This window comes from Conger conger, chromosome 2 (genome assembly GCF_963514075.1).
Source record: "Conger conger chromosome 2, fConCon1.1, whole genome shotgun sequence".
NCBI classification, from domain to species: domain Eukaryota; kingdom Metazoa; phylum Chordata; class Actinopteri; order Anguilliformes; family Congridae; genus Conger; species Conger conger.
In genome coordinates this window covers 75618268-75637361 of record NC_083761.1, presented here as the reverse complement: position 1 = coordinate 75637361, position 19094 = coordinate 75618268, and the positions used below count along the sequence as shown (strand labels likewise).

General features: G+C 42.0%; 1 protein-coding gene across 7 annotated transcripts; it reads left to right on the top strand.

The window, feature by feature from the left end:
- The first annotated feature begins 319 nt into the window (after positions 1 to 319).
- LOC133118772 (cytochrome P450 2K1-like) lies at positions 320 to 13917 on the top strand. 7 transcript variants are annotated; one of them, XM_061229032.1, is made up of 10 exons: positions 320 to 618; positions 3715 to 3877; positions 4500 to 4640; positions 4971 to 5131; positions 5556 to 5741; positions 6902 to 6907; positions 7186 to 7324; positions 9358 to 9542; positions 10802 to 10943; positions 13730 to 13917. In XM_061229032.1, exons 1-10 carry the CDS (start codon positions 427 to 429, stop codon positions 13915 to 13917), a joined length of 1503 nt encoding a protein of 500 aa, XP_061085016.1. In that variant the 5' UTR covers positions 320 to 426. The 7 variants fall into 7 exon arrangements, with proteins under 7 accessions (XP_061085016.1, XP_061084991.1, XP_061085000.1 ...); XM_061229007.1 differs by lacking the exon at positions 6902 to 6907 and adding an exon at positions 6283 to 6304 and having other exon boundaries at positions 7199 to 7324; XM_061229016.1 differs by lacking the exon at positions 6902 to 6907 and adding an exon at positions 6170 to 6187 and having other exon boundaries at positions 7195 to 7324.
- Positions 13918 to 19094: the final 5177 nt, after the last annotated feature.

Sequence of the window (19094 nt, the reverse complement as noted above, 5' to 3'; positions counted from 1 at the left end):
CCAAGCAGCTAATTATGCAAGACACCATTAAAATGAAAATAATACACCCAGCGACATGGCTCAGGCTGTAAGAGCAGTCGCCTGGCAGTTGGAGGGTTGCCAGTTCGATCCCCCGCCGGCTGTGTTGAAGTGTCTCCCTGGGGTGGATTCAGCTCGTTCCTTTTGTAGACGCGTTCGTGCGGCCACACCCGTCTCGCCCCGGGGGTTGCTAGCATTCTGCTGATTCTCCTCCCGGTCTCTTTCCAAGGTGCCGCTCTCTTAAATAGGACATAGGAAAATATTCGGCGTTAATCAGCTTCCCCAGCTCTTGGCGCACGGGCCGTTCCACCCCAGTGGTGTACCGATCCCTAGTCGGGCCACCACAATATATATATATATATATATATCTCTGTCCCGTGTTTGGGGTTGATCAGTTCATCAGGAGCCATGTTGGAGGATGTTTTTCCCCAGATGCCCCCACCCTTGACCCTTCTGGGAGTGGTGCTGGTGCTGTTTTTGCTCTACCTGCTCTCCTCCACCCCTGGACCTGGAAAGGACCCACCGGGACCTAGACCCCTGCCTCTCCTCGGGAACCTGCTCCACCTGGACATGAAACAGCTCCATGTGTCTCTCTGTGAGGTAAGGACTGAAAGACTTTATTATCCATCCATCCATCCATGATCTGAACCCACTTATCCTGAACAGGGTCGCAGGGGGGCTGGAGCCTATCCCAGCATACATTGGGCAAAAGGCAGGAATACACCATGGACAGGTCGCCAGTCCATCGCAGGGCACACACACCATTCACTCACACATTCATACCTATGGGCAATTTTAGACTCTCCAATCAGCCTAACATGCATGTCTTTGGACTGTGGGAGGAAACCGGAGTACCCGGAGGAAACCCACGCGAACATGGGGAGAACATGCAAACTCCGCACAGAGAGGCCCCGGCCGACGGGGATTAAAACCCAGGACCTCCTTGCTGTGAGGCGGCAGTGCAACCCACTGCACCATCCGTGCCGCCACTATTATTATTATTATTATTATTATTATTATAATTATTATTATTATTATTATTATTGTTATTTTTATTATTATTATTGTTATTATTATTATTATTACTATTATTGTTATTATTATTATTATTGTTATCGTTACTGTTATTGTTATTATTATTATTATTATTATTATTATTATTATTATTATTATTATTGTTACTACTTCTAATAATAGTACTACTAATAATATTAGGAACTTCATGTACGTACCACCTTTCATGGTCAGGTTTCCAGCCCAAAGAGTAGGCAATGATAAAAATGTAAATAACCTCCAACAAAATCTAATAAAGAAAGCATTTGAAAATATTAAAACAACAGGTAACAGGAAGATAAACGGTTTATTCTCTTTTCTGTTTAGTCATAAACAAAGCTTAGTTTTAGATTATTTAATATTTAGTTTACTGTTCTGCCTGAACAAATGCAAAGTTGTCAGAGAAACGGGACTGCATTAATTTCCCTGAGATTTCACGAGAGGAATTTTCTTGGTTTCTCGTCTCTGACATTTTAATGGTGTCTTGCACAATTAGTTACTTGGTCCAGCTATGTTGGCAATATGGAATTTTGAGCCTTCCTTTCAGTAACATGTTCGACATATTAAAGATATTATTGTATACTGCCATGTTGATGACATGTAATCACCTGCCTGTAAACTGTTTAAATCCGTTGAGCTCCACAAATGCACTGATCTTAACTAGAAATGGGTGCACAGACCTATGACAATATTTATCCATTAATGGGCATGTAAATACCTGTGGATGCCCTGACACGTTTGTTCTTGATGGTTTTTATTTTCTCATTCATGTACTTGTACTTTTCCATTCTCTTTTCTACATTGTCTGAGATTTAGATTTACTTTCTTTTCACCTTGTTACTGTCTGCAAAAACAATTGATGTCTAAAAAACATTCTTGACAGTTATAGTTATAGAATTGTCCTTTAAAAACATATTGTTTCCACATCTGACGTGGTATTTACAACTTGAGCAGCAAACAACTACAGGCTACACCTATTGTTGAATGTAATATAATATTAAACACTGAATTGAAAAGCGTTCTTTGTTTTAAATGAGGGTGAAGTCAGGTCATTGTGGTGATGACACAGAGAAACTTTGGTAAGGGCAGACTCGGTAACTGCATTTACAAAGAATGCAAATGACCTAAATTCACAATATTAAAAGTTACATAACCCAGCCAATATATTCACATTCAGGCATTTAGTAGATCAAGTACATTCAGCGACGTTAGTGCGAAAACAGGTCCAAGCACCAGAGAAATGTTCAGTTCAGGTCACACCCAAAAATTAGCCTCTGCTCCGCACAAAAGGGTATTAAACTCTAATCATAGCACATAACAATAACTGTTAAAGCAGGAATATTGCACAACAGATCATTTTAATTTCCATATTTTTAATGTACTTCAAGTACAGGTTAGTATTAGGGCATAGATTATTAAACTGAAAGAGATGAATACAGAATAGAAATACACAACAGGGGTCTTGCAGCACTATAACCAGTGTAAAGAAATGAAAATTGTGGTGATATGAGATCTCTTATTTGTCCTCATTACAGTTCTGGGCACTAATTGGAGATTGGCCACAATGGCCAGTTCTTGACGATTTAAGAATAAAGTAAACTGCAGTGGTCCCATTGCAAGGAGATATCGCAGGATTATTGGCACCATTGATAAAAATTAAGACAGAAGGCTGAATATAATACATAACAGAGATGATATTCTATATGTTATGTTCAAAGATAGAGGAAAACGAAATACCTTTATTTCAATACATTTACTTTGATGATTGACATTTCTTCTACAAAGACAATGGAAGACGAGGATAAAGCAGATGTTTCTCCAAGCAAATTATCTTGCAGCACTTGCTGACTTTTTTCAGAAATTGAGTTCTAACAAATCTGATAAATAAGATAAGTCTTCTTGTGTGCACAATCAACTAACTGATGTGGTTAACTTCTTGTTATTTGGGCTAGTGGATAAGGCATCTGCCGAGCAAAGCAGAGATCCTTGCTTCAAATCTCGCCTGCTGACATTTTCATTTTTCAACTCTTAAATTGCAATTAACCTAGTTACTTAACCTAGTTACTACAACAGGGCATTGAATTACATAAAATAACCTGCCATGTGACATTAAAAAGTAATTGTATATTTAAATACTATGCCCGCATTAATTATTTATAGGCTATTGGGCCTCATTTACTGTCTCTTATCGACTTGCATATTCCATGCAAAAATGCTCGCAACATGCCAGGCACAGGCTGGAAGTCCTTGAGAAATGCCGCCAGTAGAAATTATTTGAAAGGACACATATGCACTGACAAAGACAATGAGTTTTTTGTTAAATATGTAAAAATTTCAGAGCCATGACCAGTTTTCCATGACCAAATGTTAATTTGAGTAGAATGTTTACTGGTGTCAAACGCTGCACTCTAAAATAAAAGGACAAGTAAAGTGCTTTCACTGGAGTATTTAGCAATAAATCATTCAATACCTTGACATTTTAAATATTGTTGCAATATTCTGTGACGTGGATGTTTTGTGTTAATCAAGAACAGGAGGACAAACACAAATAGTGGTGCTTTGTCTCCAGCAAAATGGTGCTTTGGCTACTGTCACAATAGAAGTACTGTTCAAATCATGTAAATTAATTTTCTGTCTCTCCAGCTGTCTAAGAAATACGGATCTGTGTTCACTGTGCACTTTGGCCCAAAGAAGGTGGTCGTCCTGGCAGGCTACAAGACAGTCAAAGAGGCGCTGGTAAACTATGGTGAAGAGTTTGGAGACCGGGAAATTGCACCCATATTTAGAGATACTATAAAAGGGCACGGTATGCAATCTAGTCTGATGCTAAGCATCTGTTTGTTTGACTGTCTACATGAATTAGCATGAACTAATATGGTTGTTGACGCATTAACAAATAAAAAGTTGTATTTGTCCATCATTAATTAATGTTAACAACTACATTAGGTAATGCCAATTCATGAGCCTTATTGTAAAGTGTAACCTGGGATACTAATATAATAAAATTTATAATTCACCTTGCAGGAGTTATGAAAGCATTATGTTACTTTCTTATTATGTTTCATGTAACTTGCTGAATTGCTATCTGTTGATAAGCTAGCTAACGGCCTGCAGCATGCAGCTTGTTGCTAGCTTATCGATAGATAGCAATTTAGTTACATCAAACTTAACATAAGGTAACAAGGTAACCTAAACAGCATTATCTGCACAAAATACATCAATAAAATAATATAAATAACTTGTGTGATGTAGGGAATTAAACATTTAAATGGTACATTGACATTTACATATCAACTTTAATGAATACACTGTACCTAGAGCACGTCACACCAACCTCAAAGTGCCAACTGAAAAGGGATGCATGCAGCAAATATGTTTGAAATTCAATTCTTAATTTCGACCCCCCGTGGCATTCTTCCCTCTCCCAGGTGTTGTGTTTGCCAACGGAGACTCCTGGAAGGAGATGAGACACTTTGGATTCACCAACCTGCAGGATTTCGGAATTGGCATGAGAGAGAAGATCCTGGAGGAATCGCGCAACCTCATCAAGGTGTTTGACAATTTAAAGGGTGAGAGAGAATTCAGTCAACATTTTGTTTAAAAAAACATGCAATCTCACATTTCATTTCTCCCTCATTTGCAATGGCTAATCATAGGTATAGTTAACTTATGCTTTGTTTCTCCACTATATGATAAATAATGTAATAATAATGAAAGATGTTGAAGATTTTAAGTGTAGACTCTCAGGAAAAATCATGGGTCCTTAATTGCTGAAAGAGTGACCTCCTGCTTGCTGAAGTTTCAGAGACAAAGGCAATGACAACAAGCCAAATCTAAAGATTGAAGGGGGAAAAATACAGAGCAAAAAACTATATATTATTTCCTTTCTTGGTCTTTAGGTGAGCCTTTTGACATGACTCAGCTACTGAATTACTTCGTCTTCAACATAATTTCCACCATCGTGTATGGCAGCCGCTTTGATTATGCTGACCCTGCCTTTCAAAAAATGATTGACCGGGCCAATGAAAATGTCCGGAATGTTGGTTCAGCAGAAATACAGGTACCTCTGCTTTAAAGTAGTTATACTTTTGCAAAACAGTACAAATGTTAAGCTTTGTAATTCTTACTGGACAAGGCAATAGTACAACATTGGGGCACCCAAGTGGCATAGTTGGTAAAGACTGGAGCCATTTGGCCCCATTGGAAATACATTACAACCTGAACTCAAATTTGGAATAATACTACATTTCTGCATTTCTGATTATTTAACCCTTTAAATAACTCTTCATGGTTCATTGTTGCAAGTATTAACATTGTCAGTGATTTACAAGAAATTCTGGTGTATTTGTCCCATGGCCTATTGTCATATGGCCTTGCAGGTGACCCAGAGATGAATCCAGAGGTGCTGTTGGTGATGGGGTGATTTATTTAAAAGCATAATGTTTTTTGTTGTTCTGTGTTGGGTTCTGGGCTGGTTACTGCAGGTGTACAACTTGTTCCCATGGTTGCGTTGGTGTTGTGGCTGGTGGCTGGTGAATCGGATCCAGATTTTGAAGAACTTCAAAAACAACACTGAGGAGATTATGGGGCTGGTGCAGGGACTGAAGGACAAGCTCAACCCCCAGGACCTCAGGGGATTTGTGGACGCCTTCCTAGTTCGACAGCAGGAGGTACGGAGAGGGAGAACTGCACCCTGGGGTCGAATTGAACTGCCCTCAGCTTCATCCTTAACCAGAAGCTTTCATTACATTACGGTACAGTACACTTAGCAGATTAACTTGCTTTATCATTCCGGACTAAAACTAGTAAGCGCACGATTGGCTGATTGATTAATTTATTGATTAACAGTTTGCTAGCCACATAGTTACTTCAAGAAGGAAAATATCTACCCTAGCTTATGACATTATGTAGTTCGCTGGCTAGATACCAATTCCAGATTGCATCATTAGCCAAGATTTCTGCCAAGTTTTATGTAGGATATGTCAGGGACCGGGCAGAGGAACCAAGAGCAGACTCAGGGATAAGAATACGGCAGGCTTTATTAACAAAGGGCAGATCCAAAACGTGATTTAGGAACAGGCAATGGTCGTAATCCAAGCAGGCGGATACATGCAGGGTGAGAAGAGAATAATCGAAAAAACAAAAACTGGGTAGACAGACTAAACAAGTGAAAGTAAAAACACAAAATCCAAAAACACAGAGAGTCAAAAGCTGAGCAGAGATGAGAACCAGAGCACAGAAAAACAGACAGGAAAACCGGTCAAAAAATAAGGCTAGAACTGGGCAAAAGGAATAAACAAGGGCAGACTTAGAAACAGGAAAAGACAAACTAGCAAAGGAAAAGAGCAAACAGGTGGGCTTAAATACAAAACTGATTATCAGACAACGAGAAACAGGTGAGAGACATGACATAATGACAGGAAGGAAATACATATAAGGAGTGGAAGGCTGAGACACAGGTGGAATGCAGAGCAGAGCCGGTGCGGGGCTGGAGACAGGTCCTGGGACAAATCCGGAGACTGGGCCCAGAGCGACGCAGGCGCAGGGGCCTGGGACAGAACCAAAGCCGGAGCCTGGGATGGCGTCGGGGTCAGGGTTTCGGACAGAGACGGTCAGGGTGCCGGACAGGGCCTGGGACGAAACTGTAGGCTGGGCCCAGGGAAGGACTGGACCTCGGGCGGCTTCCTGAGAAGGAGGTCCAGTCTCCAGTGCTTCCCTGGGCCCAGCCTACAGTTTTGTCCCAGGCCCTGTCCGGCACCCTGACCGTCTCTGTCCGAAACCCTGACCCCGACGCCATCCCAGGCTCCGGCTTTGGTTCTGTCACAAGGAGCTGGAAGTGAAAAAACATTAGTTCATGATCATTGCATGATCACACAGAATCGGTTGAAGAGTTGGCTGATAAAGATCCATCCATTCCACTCTTGCAATCATTTGATGTAAGCTTAAAAAAAACAAAAAACATTTTGCTCCTGCCTTTCTGAGAAGTGACAAATACTCATCATGTGCTGAAATACACCTTCAACATCTTTAATGAGATTTCTGTTCAATAAATGTTTTACTATGCTTCTGCTTTCTTCAGTTTCTCTATGGTGCTCTGTACCTGTTCCCTCTCAGGAGTCCCAGCCAGATTCCTACTTCCACAACAACAACCTGAAATTTACTGTGAGCAACCTGTTCGCAGCAGGTACAGGTGCCTCTGCAGCCACCCTGAGATGGGGCCTGCTGCTGATGGCCAAGTACCCCCATATACAGGGTAGGGAAATGATGTACACACACACACACACACACGCACACACACCCTCATTAGAGTATCAGTGTTGGGCCCAAGAGGCCAAAACCAGGTTTCTTTTTTCGAGCTAATTTCCTGATCATCCTGTGAGGCGGTGCCCACTATTGCCACAGCGGTTGGTTCCAGTATAGGTCTTTTTTTTCAGATTTTTCCCCTTTTCTCCCAATTAGGTAGTCAATTGTACCCTATCTAATCCAATTAGTGTTAGCTGGTGGATATACCACCCACACCCCGTCCCTCAGCGACCCGAAGGGATCTGACGATCCGAGAACAACAGGCCTTCTTCAAGCCGTCTCGTCTCTAGCTGGTGACCGTGATTCCGAGGCGCCCAGGGTGCTGTTGCGTGCGGTGATCTGCTAACCCTGCCAAGTCCCTCCCTCTGGAGCAGCAAGCCAATTGTGCTGCTCCACGAGAGCTGGCCAAACTTGGCTTTTGGCAGGACTCAACTCTTTCTTTCCTTTCCCCCTCAATACCCAGGTCACCACACAGATCTCGATATCGCTGCGTGGATGACTTCCCACCATCTGAAGCTTAACCTTGCCAAGACTGAGCTTCTCTACATCCCTGCTAAGTCCTTTCCGACAATCGAACCCTCACTGATTGTTGAAGACTTTGTAGTATCCTCCTCCCATACGGCCAAGAATCTTGGGGTGACTCTTGATAACCACCTCACCCTCGCTCCACATGTATCCTCCACTGCCAGAACCTGCAGGTTCCTCTTCTACAATATGCGCCGTATCCGTCATCTCCTGATGGAGAAAGCCACCCTGCTCCTACTCCTATTACTGCAACTCCATCCTAGGCAGTCTCCCAGCTTACATTACATTATTGGCATTTGGGAGACGCTCTTATCCAGAGCAACGTACAATTGATTAGACTAAGCAGGAGACAATCCTCACCTGGAGCAATGCAGGGTTAAGGCCCTTGCTCAAGGGTCCAACGGCTGTGCGGATCTTATTGTGGCTACACTGGGATTCGAACCCAAAACCTTGCCTGTCCTACAGCTTGTGCCATCAAGCCCCTCCAGCTGGTCCAGAATGCTGCAGCCCGCCTGATCACCAGTCAGCCCAGCTTGGCTCATGTCACCCCATTCCTCATTGGCCTCCACTGGCTTCCTATTGCCGCACACATCCACTTCAAGGCCCTGGTGTTGGCATTTCAGGCTGTTAAGAGGACTGCCCCACTTTACATACAATCCTTAATCACTCCCTACTCCCCAGCAAGACCACTCCGGTCTGCCAGCTCTGGTCGCCTTATGGGTTGCTCACTATGAGCACCTGGCGGTTGAGCTGCACGCTCATGCCTGTTTTCCGTTCTGGTTCCTCAGTGGTGGAATGACTTGCCTATCACTGACAGGACAGCTCTCCCCTTATTTCAACGCAGACTAAAAACACACCTTTTCAAACTATACCTTATTTTAAGTCCTCCCTCCTGAAAAAATATATATGAAATTAATAAAATATGCACTTAGGATGAATGTATTTTTTGTTTAGAACAGCCCTTCATGTGTATTTTACGAGATATGGATTTGATGCTTTAACCTGTGGAAGAACCTATGTATGCACTTGTAAATCGCTTTGGATTCATAGTGTCTGCCAAATGACTAAAATGTAATGTAAATGACCAGGAATCAAACCAAACTTTTAGGCCCATTTCAATTTTAAAATTTAGTCAATCAGTGTTTTTTCTTCATCTAATATCTTGCCATGTCCCAATATTGCTTTATTAGGACAATACAGCAATACTTTGTGGAAAAATCAGGGACGTATTATGTCACTCACTACTGCACAATCTCTGGCTCCAAATTTTATTGTGGCGGTGCCACTAAACTTTTTTGGAGTTTGGCAGCTTCAAATCACTTTTCATGACCCCATGGAGAGTCAGTAGGTGAGGCACATGCTCCATATATTTCTACAGTCTATGGTTAGTCCAAGGATTTGTCTTGAGCAGTCATTTTTTTATCTCTCTCTCTCCCCACTCTCTTTCTCGGGGTGCAGACCAGGTTCAGGAGGAACTAAATCAGGTCATTGGGGACCGGGAACCCCGAGTGGAGGACCGGAGAAACCTGCCCTACACAGACGCCGTGATCCACGAGACCCAGAGACTGGCTAATGTTGTACCTATGAGCATTCCCCACACCACCAGCTGTGATGTCACCTTCCAGGGATACTTCATCAAGAAGGTTCAATCACCTCCCCTCCTGTGTGTCTTTTCATCTTTCCCTCCCTCTTATCTCTCTTCTTCTGTTTCTGACCCCAGTTCTATCCCTCTCTCTGTGCACATACACTCACTGAGCAGTTTATTAAGAACACCTGGACACCTGCTTATTCATGCAATTATCTAATTAGCCAATTGTGTGACTCTACAGTAGCAGAAAACTTAATAAGTCTAAAGTATTAGTGTATGCTTTAGTATTAGTATTAGTGTAGTGCTTATTGAGTGTATGTGTTGTATGTCTGTGTGGTGGCTGGGCCCGGTGTGTGGGAAGGAAGCACGGAAATCCACGATTCAGACCTACTGGTGTAGTAGGTCTGGTCCTTGGTAGGCACGCACACCTGGATGGTATTAGGAATCAGTCTTATATATATATATATATGCCTCTCTTCCTGGCTGCCTGTCATGGCTCGCATCAAATTCAAAACATTGGTGCTCGCCTTCCCAGCAGTTAAGGGGTCTTCCCCAGCTTACCTACAAAAAATCATCAGACCCTACACCCCTGCCAGACCTCTTCGTTCAGCCTCCACAGGCCGCTTGGCACCTCCCCCTCTCCGAACTTCCACCTCACGCTCACGGCTACTGTCTGTTCTGGCTCCACGGTGGTGGAATGAACTCCTCGTTGAGGTCAGAACTGTAGAATCTCTCCCCACCTTCAAGCGCAAACTGAAGATGCACCTCTTCAAGCAGCACCTCTCCCCGTCCCTCCCTACCTCCCTGTGAACCTTAAATGTTCTCTTTCTGTGATTTACTTTTTTGTGTATCGGTATTTTTAGTTGGCTAGGTAAGCAGTGTTTGGATAGTTACATTTGGTCACTTTTGCTTTGTTGTTTGTGTGTTTATTTGTTTGTTAAAAAAAAAAAAAAATAATAATAATTTAAATAGGCCCTTGTCCTTATCTTTGTTGCACAGGTAGCAGTTGAAATTGTACTTCCCTCTAGGGTCTTTCAGCATGGGTATGCACATTGTTGTATGTCGCTCTGGATAAGAGTGTCTGCCAAATGCCATTAATGTAATGTAATGTAATGTAATGTAATATATATATATATATATATATATATATATATATATATATATATATATATATTTCATTTGGGCATGCACTCTCCCTCCCAGCTACAGCTGCTTCATAAATAAACACCGGTGCAATCCAGAATTTACGTATCTCCCTGTGTCGTTCTCTTCTGTCCCCCCAGAGGTGTGTCACTGTGTGTGTGTGTGTTACAGGGAACTGTCATGATCCCACTCCTGACATCGGTGCTGCAGGATGAGGAAGAGTGGGAGACCCCCCACAGCTTCAACCCTGGCCACTTCCTGGATGAGAAGGGCTGCTTCATCAAGAGAGATGCCTTCATGCCCTTCGCTGCAGGTACAGCACAGTGCAGTACATGGCAAAGCAAAGCTCTCTAATTTTTAACCAATGCAAGAATTCTGCAGATTTGACACATCGGTTCCCTGATCCACATGTTGCTGTTTTCATTCAGTTTGTACTCTTCCTACGCTACGCACACACTATGTTTTTAGTTTCAAAACGTTTCGGAAACACATTACTAGAAAGCATTCTGTGGCTTTTGAAACCTAGAATGCAGTTTCATTGAAAGCAGATTTGATATTTTGGGTTACATGGTATCGATAATGTTTAAAGTGAAAAAAACAAAGTTGGTCGATTTTTGTATACCAAGTGTTTGCGACAAGTTTCTTCCTCCATCCAAGTTGAACTGCGATCCACAGTCATAATGTCAAGATGAAATATGATTACTGTAGAAGGAGTAAAAAAAGGTCTCAAAGTTACACACATGATGTGAAAAAACCACTAATATTTTCTGGGGGGCCTGTCTAGAGACTAGGGACACACCCCAGAGGAGGAAGGGGAAAACAATAAGGGGAATAGATAACCCTCTAGCACTTAGCCAACGAATAGAACAACCGATCAAAATGGTTGAGAAGTCTAATCTGAATTGAGCAAGGAAATAGCAAACGGCAGGGAAACTCAACCTCACGTCCTGCTGATTATAGTGGTCATAAGACGTGGCAAGTAGGAAGTAGGTATGCCCATAGTGCAAGGGAGGAAACTATGCAGGCTCCCAACTGCATTATAGCCTACCTAGCACCGGAAACGGCAAAGTGATAACAAAAGACAAATAAGACATCCCGTCTCTAATTCCAAGGACAAAGCATGATTAGAAAATGGAAGAAACACAAAGTCACTGCCAATCTCCCTCGGTCTGGGGCTCCACGCAAGATCTCGCCTCGTGGGATATCAATGATCAGGTCAGGGATCCGCCCAGTACTACACAGGAGGAGCTTGTTAATGACCTGAAGGCAGTTGGGACCACAGTCACGAAGAGAACCATCAGTAACACACTACACCGTGAAGGATTAAAATCCTGCTGCGTGCGCAAGGTTCCTCTGCTGAAGAAGGCACATGTACAGGCCCGTCTGAAGTTTGCCAAAGAACACCTGGATGATCTAGAGGAGGCTTGGGAGAAGGTGATGTGGTCAGATGAGACCAAAATAGAGCTATTTGGCATCAACTGGACTCGCCGTGTTTGGAGGAAGAGAAATGCTGAGTACAACCCCAAGAACACCATCCCCACTGTGAAGCATGGAGGTGGAAACCTTATGCTTTGGGGGTGTTTCTCAGCTAAGGGGACAGGACGACTTCACCGTATCGAGGGGAGGATGAATGGGGCCATGTACCAGGAAATTTTGGGCGACAACCTCCTTCCCTCAGTGAGAGCACTGAAAATGAGTCGTGGATGGGTCTTCCAACATGACAATGACCAAAAACATACAGCCAAGGCAACAAAGGAGTGGCTCAAAAAGAAGCATATTAAGGTCCTGGAGTGGCCTAGCCAGTCTCCAGACCTAAATCCCATCGAAAATCTGTGGAGGGAGCTGAAGCTTCCAGTTGCCAAGCGACAGCCTCGGAACCTTAAGGATTTGGAGAGGATCTGCAAAGAGGAGTGGACCAAAATCCCTCCCAAGATCTGTACAAACCTGGTGAAAAACTACAACAAACGTCTGACCTCTGTGCTTGCCAACAAAGGTTTCTCCACCAAGTATTAAGTCCTATTGTTCTATGGATCAAATACTTATTTCATGTGAAAATATGATATTAAATTTATATGATGTTGTTATTGTGGATTATTTTGTGATATTCTGTCTCTCAATGTTAAAATGTACCTATGATTAAATTTCTACACAGTTCCATTCTTTGTAAGTGGGCAAACCTACAAAATCAGCAAGGGATCAAATAATTATTGCTCCCACTGTAAAAGCCAGGAAATAACAGATTCACCAAGGACGCTCCCTTCTCAAAGGAAGTAAGATTGTGAGGGTGTCTCAAGTCCCAGAGGAGTCCCTTCCTCCCACTGTCACGTGTCTGACATTTGTGTACCAAAAATAAAATGTGAAAGTGAAGGTGAAATGGACCATCCTCAACAAACAAGCACAGAGTCTAGGAAAGACTGGGTTTATATAGATTACCCAATCCTTGTGCAATCAGTGATTATCGACTGCAAGAGGGTCGATATGAATGTGACAGGAGCGCCCACTAGCGAGGTAATTGCTAACGAAGCTGGCCAACCATGATATACCTCCCAAGTTTTAAACTAAAATGTTGTTGAAATGTCTGATTGTGGATCACAAACGTTTTTAAGGAGCCAAAATGGGATTTAGTGCTCATGTGTACGAGGCCTAAGAGTATTCTGGAGACTTTGTGGTTTTTCCAGGGGTCAGTAGAGGTACACAGAACATGAATGTAGGCCTACATTCTCCTTCTGGTGTGAAATAGAACTGGGATTGTTACAGTTTATCTCCCACGTAGTTGCAGAAAAGGACTGGAATTATTTCTGTGCAGTTTTTACAAATGTATGGCTTATTATAAAAAATGATTTCCTGAAGTTCTGGGGTTATCTCTTTTCCCTGGAGTACAATATATACATAGTATATTCTATCTCTCTCTCTCTCCTGTAGCTGTATTTATGTGCTGTGCTTATCTCTCTCCTGTAGCTGTATTTATGTGCCGTGGTTATCTCTCTCCTGTAGCTGCATTTATGTGCTGTGTTTATTCTCTCCTGTAGCTATATTTATGTACTGTGATTATCTATCCTGTTGCTGTATTTATGTGCTGTGATTATCTCTTGCTCGCAGGGCGACGGGCCTGTCTGGGAGAGAGCCTGGCCAGGATGGCGCTCTTCCTCTGCTTCACCTTCCTCCTGCAGAGGTTCCGCTTCACACCACCACCGGGGGTGTCTGAGGATGAGCTGGACTTGACGCCAGTCGTGGAGGCCATCCTCAGCCCTTCTCCCCACCAGCTGTGTGCTGTGCGCCGGGCCTAAACCCCACTCCAGCAGTGTGCTGTGAGCCGGGCTTAAACCCTACTCCAGTTGATGGGTGTGAACCACACCTTTTCTGTTGTAGGGAATTTTACATAAGTGTGCCTCTCTGCAGACCCCCAAAAGGAAACAGACTGTGTTGACCATGTTGACACAGAGTCAGCAAGGTTTGATGAAAAGACAGTGCTCGTTACTACAGGACTATTGCTCCCATCATTGTGCTGCCTCTGCGCAATTCTGCCACCTCAGTGGAATGCTCCCAGAACTCATGAATTGAAATAGCACTGTATAAACCACATATTTCCACATACAGTGTTTGGTGTCTTAAGATAGCTAATGATGTGGGAAATAGTTTGGTGTCATTGGTGGTGTAGTACACTGGTTGCTGAATAAAGATCTAGGAATAAACCACAGGTAATGCAAGTTACCTGTGAGTCAGCATCCAGCTGTGATACAAAAGTTAACCAGGTTTGTTGGACATACAGAGATAACATCAGCAGGACCATTGTTTCCACCGTCTTGTGACTCTTCATTTGTTGTTTTCCTATAAACCTTGGGTATATAGAGGGGAACGTGGGATGGTTCGAGGAGACTCGCTAATACGATCTCCTGCACACTATTTGCGTATAGCCATTCATATTATACCTTGTAATTCTTCTAACACATTTTCATTCTATTTCTGCAATGCACATTGTTGATTAAATTGTATTAATTTGAACCTGCATCCTCTTGATTCGCACCACTGCACACTTAGCAGTTTAGAGTCCTACTAGTCATAGACAACCTAGGATACCTGCACCCCATAGTCACTCGCCTATACACCAGTGCTGTCACAAGATACATACTAAGTGTATCATTGTAGGCTATACAGGCCACAGACACGTTTGGTGTATTTGGGGGGTTTCTTACACTGTTCTTCACCAAACCTTTCTTGATCATGAGTTCAAGTAAATGCTTATAAGTCTCTCTGGATATGAGTGCCCCAATATTACTATAAATAAACAGTATGTCTCCCCTACAACATTAAAAAAAATGGTTCAGGGATGGTTCTCTCTAATCGTTGCAGCCCTAATGTTGATTATTGCAACGCTCTATTTACATACCTTCACTGGGCTATTGACTATTGAGTAAGCGTTTCCTCACTTTTTTTTTTCCATTTTTCTTGTGTTATTATTTCTTCTCCTTGATTTGATGTTTTATTATTATTTTGCTATTTTATTTGCTGTCTATTTGTCATCCCTGGTGCTTTTACTGTACCCCCATAATATGTACCACAATGTGAGTAGATTACTGCAGCAGTGATGAATTACTAAGGATTGCACTTCTATTATGTTGTTATATTTTCTTGGTATTCTCGATATTCTGTGCACGGCAATCTTGTTATTTTGCTAGTTGTTTATTGTATTAATTATGCTATTTGTTATACTGTACTGAGATCGGTTGAAATTACATGATAATAATAATAATTAATAATTAATAATATTGCGTACAACCACCTTACATAATTTTATCCTCAGCATAAACTATGTCTCAGTCCTCCCAGCCTCCGCAGTCCTAGCCTGCCTTCAGCTCATTAAGATGTGCCCCAATATGGCCTGACCCACATTACCAATACACTGAAAACCACCTTCTTCACCAGAGGTTCTCAAGGGAGGTTGTGGCTCAAAGGGGGGCTTCAATGAGTTGCCATGAGATGATAAGAAATTATTGAAATGATCACAAAACATTAAGACAAAAATAATAATTTAGTGAAATAAATATCACAGAGTAAGCATTTCCCCCCGAAACTAGGTACTGTATACGCAAATCTTTGAAGTAGTCCTCCAGTGGAGAAAAAGGTTGAGGACCTCCACCTTTCTCAATGACCCACTACTTGCTGTAGATCATAAAATTGTCTGATAGAATCTACTGATGTAATGCAACCAATTCATTGTCCAGGAAATAAGACACTTTGCAATTTGTTCACATTATTTATTTTAACCTTCATTTAACCAAGGAAGACCAAGTGAATAATGATCGTTTCCAGCAGTGCTACGGGATACATAACAATGCGCAAATCATATCAGTACAAAATACAGAGAAAGAAGAATCACAATCACACAATGACAAGATAAAGCTAAGAAGAAGCTGACAATAACGGAAAGAAAAACGGAATGCATTACCTGAAACAAGAGCGCGTATCCGGCAAGACCTCATTTAAAATAATATCAAAATAATTATCGAACCCTCCACTTTATTTCATTTCATTTCGTTGTTAGGCTATTATCCAGTTTTGAGGTGTCTTGTATACGGTTCCAGTTATGAGCAGCCTAATTAAGCTGCTTTCCCCAGTTATGGATTAATAAGACTGTTCTGAAGTAGCGAATGTAGCTACGAGCGAGTAGGCGAAGTTAACTGACCTGAAACATCTGACCGAAAAGCATTACACGCTTGCTTAAAAGTGCCCTGTAAATAAACAGCCTGGACCGAAAATGGTACATTTTGGAGACAATAGGCTAACGTTACGGATAGGGCATTCTACAAGGACGTGCCTGAGCCTCAAAGTGTTTTTTTTTTTTTTTTTAATCTAAAGTTTTATCTAAAGTTGTATCTAAAGAGGTGACTATAGTCGTCTTTTTTAAATAAACGACGCAACTTCCGTCCTATAAAAACACTACATTTAGGGGTCAGGCACTCTTCACCGTAAAAATGATCTAAGGCAGGGGTCGGCAACCCTGGTCCTGGAGAGCCGCAGGGTGTGCTGGCTTTCGTCTCCACCTTAAAATAAGCAACCGATTCAGACCCAAGAAACCAGGTGAGGTGAGTTAACTGTGTAATCAACGGCTTTCATTGATCAATTAATGCCAAGTAACAACGAAAGCCAGCACACCCTGCGGCTCTCCAGGACCAGGGTTGCCGACCCCTGATCTAAGGACCTCGCGTGTGGAGTGTACTGCGACCAAAACGACGATAACTATTTAGCTTGCATGCACATCTGCCGAAATTTAAACAGGTAAGGACTTCGCACGGTAAGAATACATTTTATGACAACGTTGTGTCGTTTCTTCAGGTTCACAGAAGATACGTGTTTATTCGCTGACACGCGAATTCAAACTACCAGCAAACTGAACTTAGCTTTCCACTTTGCTGTATCTACATAAAAATAAACAAAGCAATACATCATGGCACAAATGTTTCACAAAATATTACAATACGCTGTTTACATTTAATCCACAAGCTACAGTCGTACAGGCAAGCAATCTGCGGCCATTTGAGAGGGTTAAGAATGCAAACACCGCATGTAATTGAATGCTACAGTACTATAGTTGTCTAATAATGTCCTTGTGTTTTAAATCTGTATTTGTTAGTTCACTTATGGTTTATTCTATTGCGTTTCTTCATCTGTGTTTATTCGTTGACACGCGAATTGACACTACCGGCAAACCGAACTTCGCTTTCCACTATGCTCTATCTAGCTACATGGAACATAAATAAAGCAAAACATTAACATTAGGCTATTTATCCGTTGGATATTGAACGCGGAAATTCCCAGTGTTAGGGGAAAACTTAATTTAGAAAGTGGTATAATAGTAATACGGATTATCACTAAAAGGTTATTTGTAATCGTGTGATTGTCTTTGTTAACACACATTGTCAATTAAGAATCAATTAAGAAAATTACCTTTACACCTGATTTCAGCGAAAAACGGACACGTTCTTCTCACCACCACAATTGCCCCACCCCATATAAAATGCAAGTCTATCGTTACATCAGAATATATCAAATTGTACAGCGACCTGCATTGGCATGAAAGTAAAATCATTAGACCAGCCGCCTATGGTAAAAACAGACACGGTGTTATAATATATCAGGAAAATATTGCGTGACCACGGAATTTTGAATGCACAACCCCTTCTGTAAAAAGTTGTTAACAGCAGCATGGTCACAGAATTCATGTCAATCAAGTCTATCAGGCAGAAGCCATAAAAGAGGGATGGAAACATGAAGCATTCTCATTTTAACCGATGAATAAAAAATAAAAAAAAGACACGATCGATCAGCATTGTCTGGATGTAATATACGTAACCTATTGATTTCTGCAACTGTGAGGTTACACTGCACAATGTGAATGTATGTAAATATTTAATTTACTAGATACGACCCCTAGCGGCCATAAGCAGTATCACTTAACCGCTTAATCGTAAAAAAAATTGGATGGTCACCGGTTACTAAAACTTCATGATTTGTCATGTCATTAGTTTAGTCCAATTTTTTAGAAGGAGCTCCACAAATGCAGTGATCTTCATTTAAAAAGGGTTCACAGACCTGGGCCAGTATTTAGGCATTAATGAGCTAAGAAATACCTGTGGATGCAGTGACAGGTTTGCTCTGTCTGTTTTTTTCTCGTTCATGCACTTGTTTTCCCTTCTCTTTTCTTCATTGTCTGAATTTCTTTTAAATAGATACTGTCTGCTATATCTTAGGTAAAAGCTAATTGACTTAACATAGGAAATGTGTGGAGTTGTGAAAAATGTAGTTTTAAAGTCTTTAGCCTAGACATATTCATATTTAGGCGGCACGGATGGTGCAGTGGGTAGCACTGCCGCCTCACAGCAAGGAGGTCCTGGGTTCGAATCCCCGTCGGCCGGGGCCTCTCTGTGCGGAGTTTGCATGTTCTCCCCGCGTCTGCGTGGGTTTCCCCCGGGTACTCCGGTTTCCTCCCACAGTCCAAAGACATGCACGTTAGGCTGATTGGAGAGTCTAAATTGCCCGTAGGTATGAGTGTGTGAGTGAATGGTGTGTGTGCCCTGAGATAGACTGGCGTCCTGTCCAGGGTGTATTCCTGCCTTTCGCCCAATGTATGCTGGGATAGGCTCCAGCGACCCTGATCAGGATAAGTGGGTTCAGATAATGGATGGATGGATATTCATATTTAGTACATACTCTAAACCAGAGTGACATTAGTGCAAAAACAGGTCAGGACACAAGACAAATGTTTTACCTTTTTTCAGCTCCTGGCACCAGCACAAAATGCTGTCCTCAAGTGTCCCCAAATCTCTGCAAGTACAAATCCATGTGCATATATTTTTGTCCAGACACATGAATGATCAGAAAAGCTTACTTTTCGATTTTTAATACAAAGTGTAAAAAATTAACCTTCACATGTGTTTTATTCACATTTGAGTGTGTTTTATAAAGC

What these genes read in the sequence shown, in the direction of transcription:
- LOC133118772 (XM_061229007.1), top strand. Translation starts at nt 427, where the DNA reads ATGTTGGAGGATGTTTTTCCCCAGATGCCCCCACCCTTGACCCTTCTG. An exon ending in AGATACTATAAAAGGGCACG is followed by an intron (nt 3,878 to 4,499) that starts GTATGCAATCTA and finishes TCCCTCTCCCAG; the next exon opens with GTGTTGTGTTTGCCAACGGA. An exon ending in TTGGTTCAGCAGAAATACAG is followed by an intron (nt 5,132 to 5,555) that starts GTACCTCTGCTT and finishes TGGTTACTGCAG; the next exon opens with GTGTACAACTTGTTCCCATG.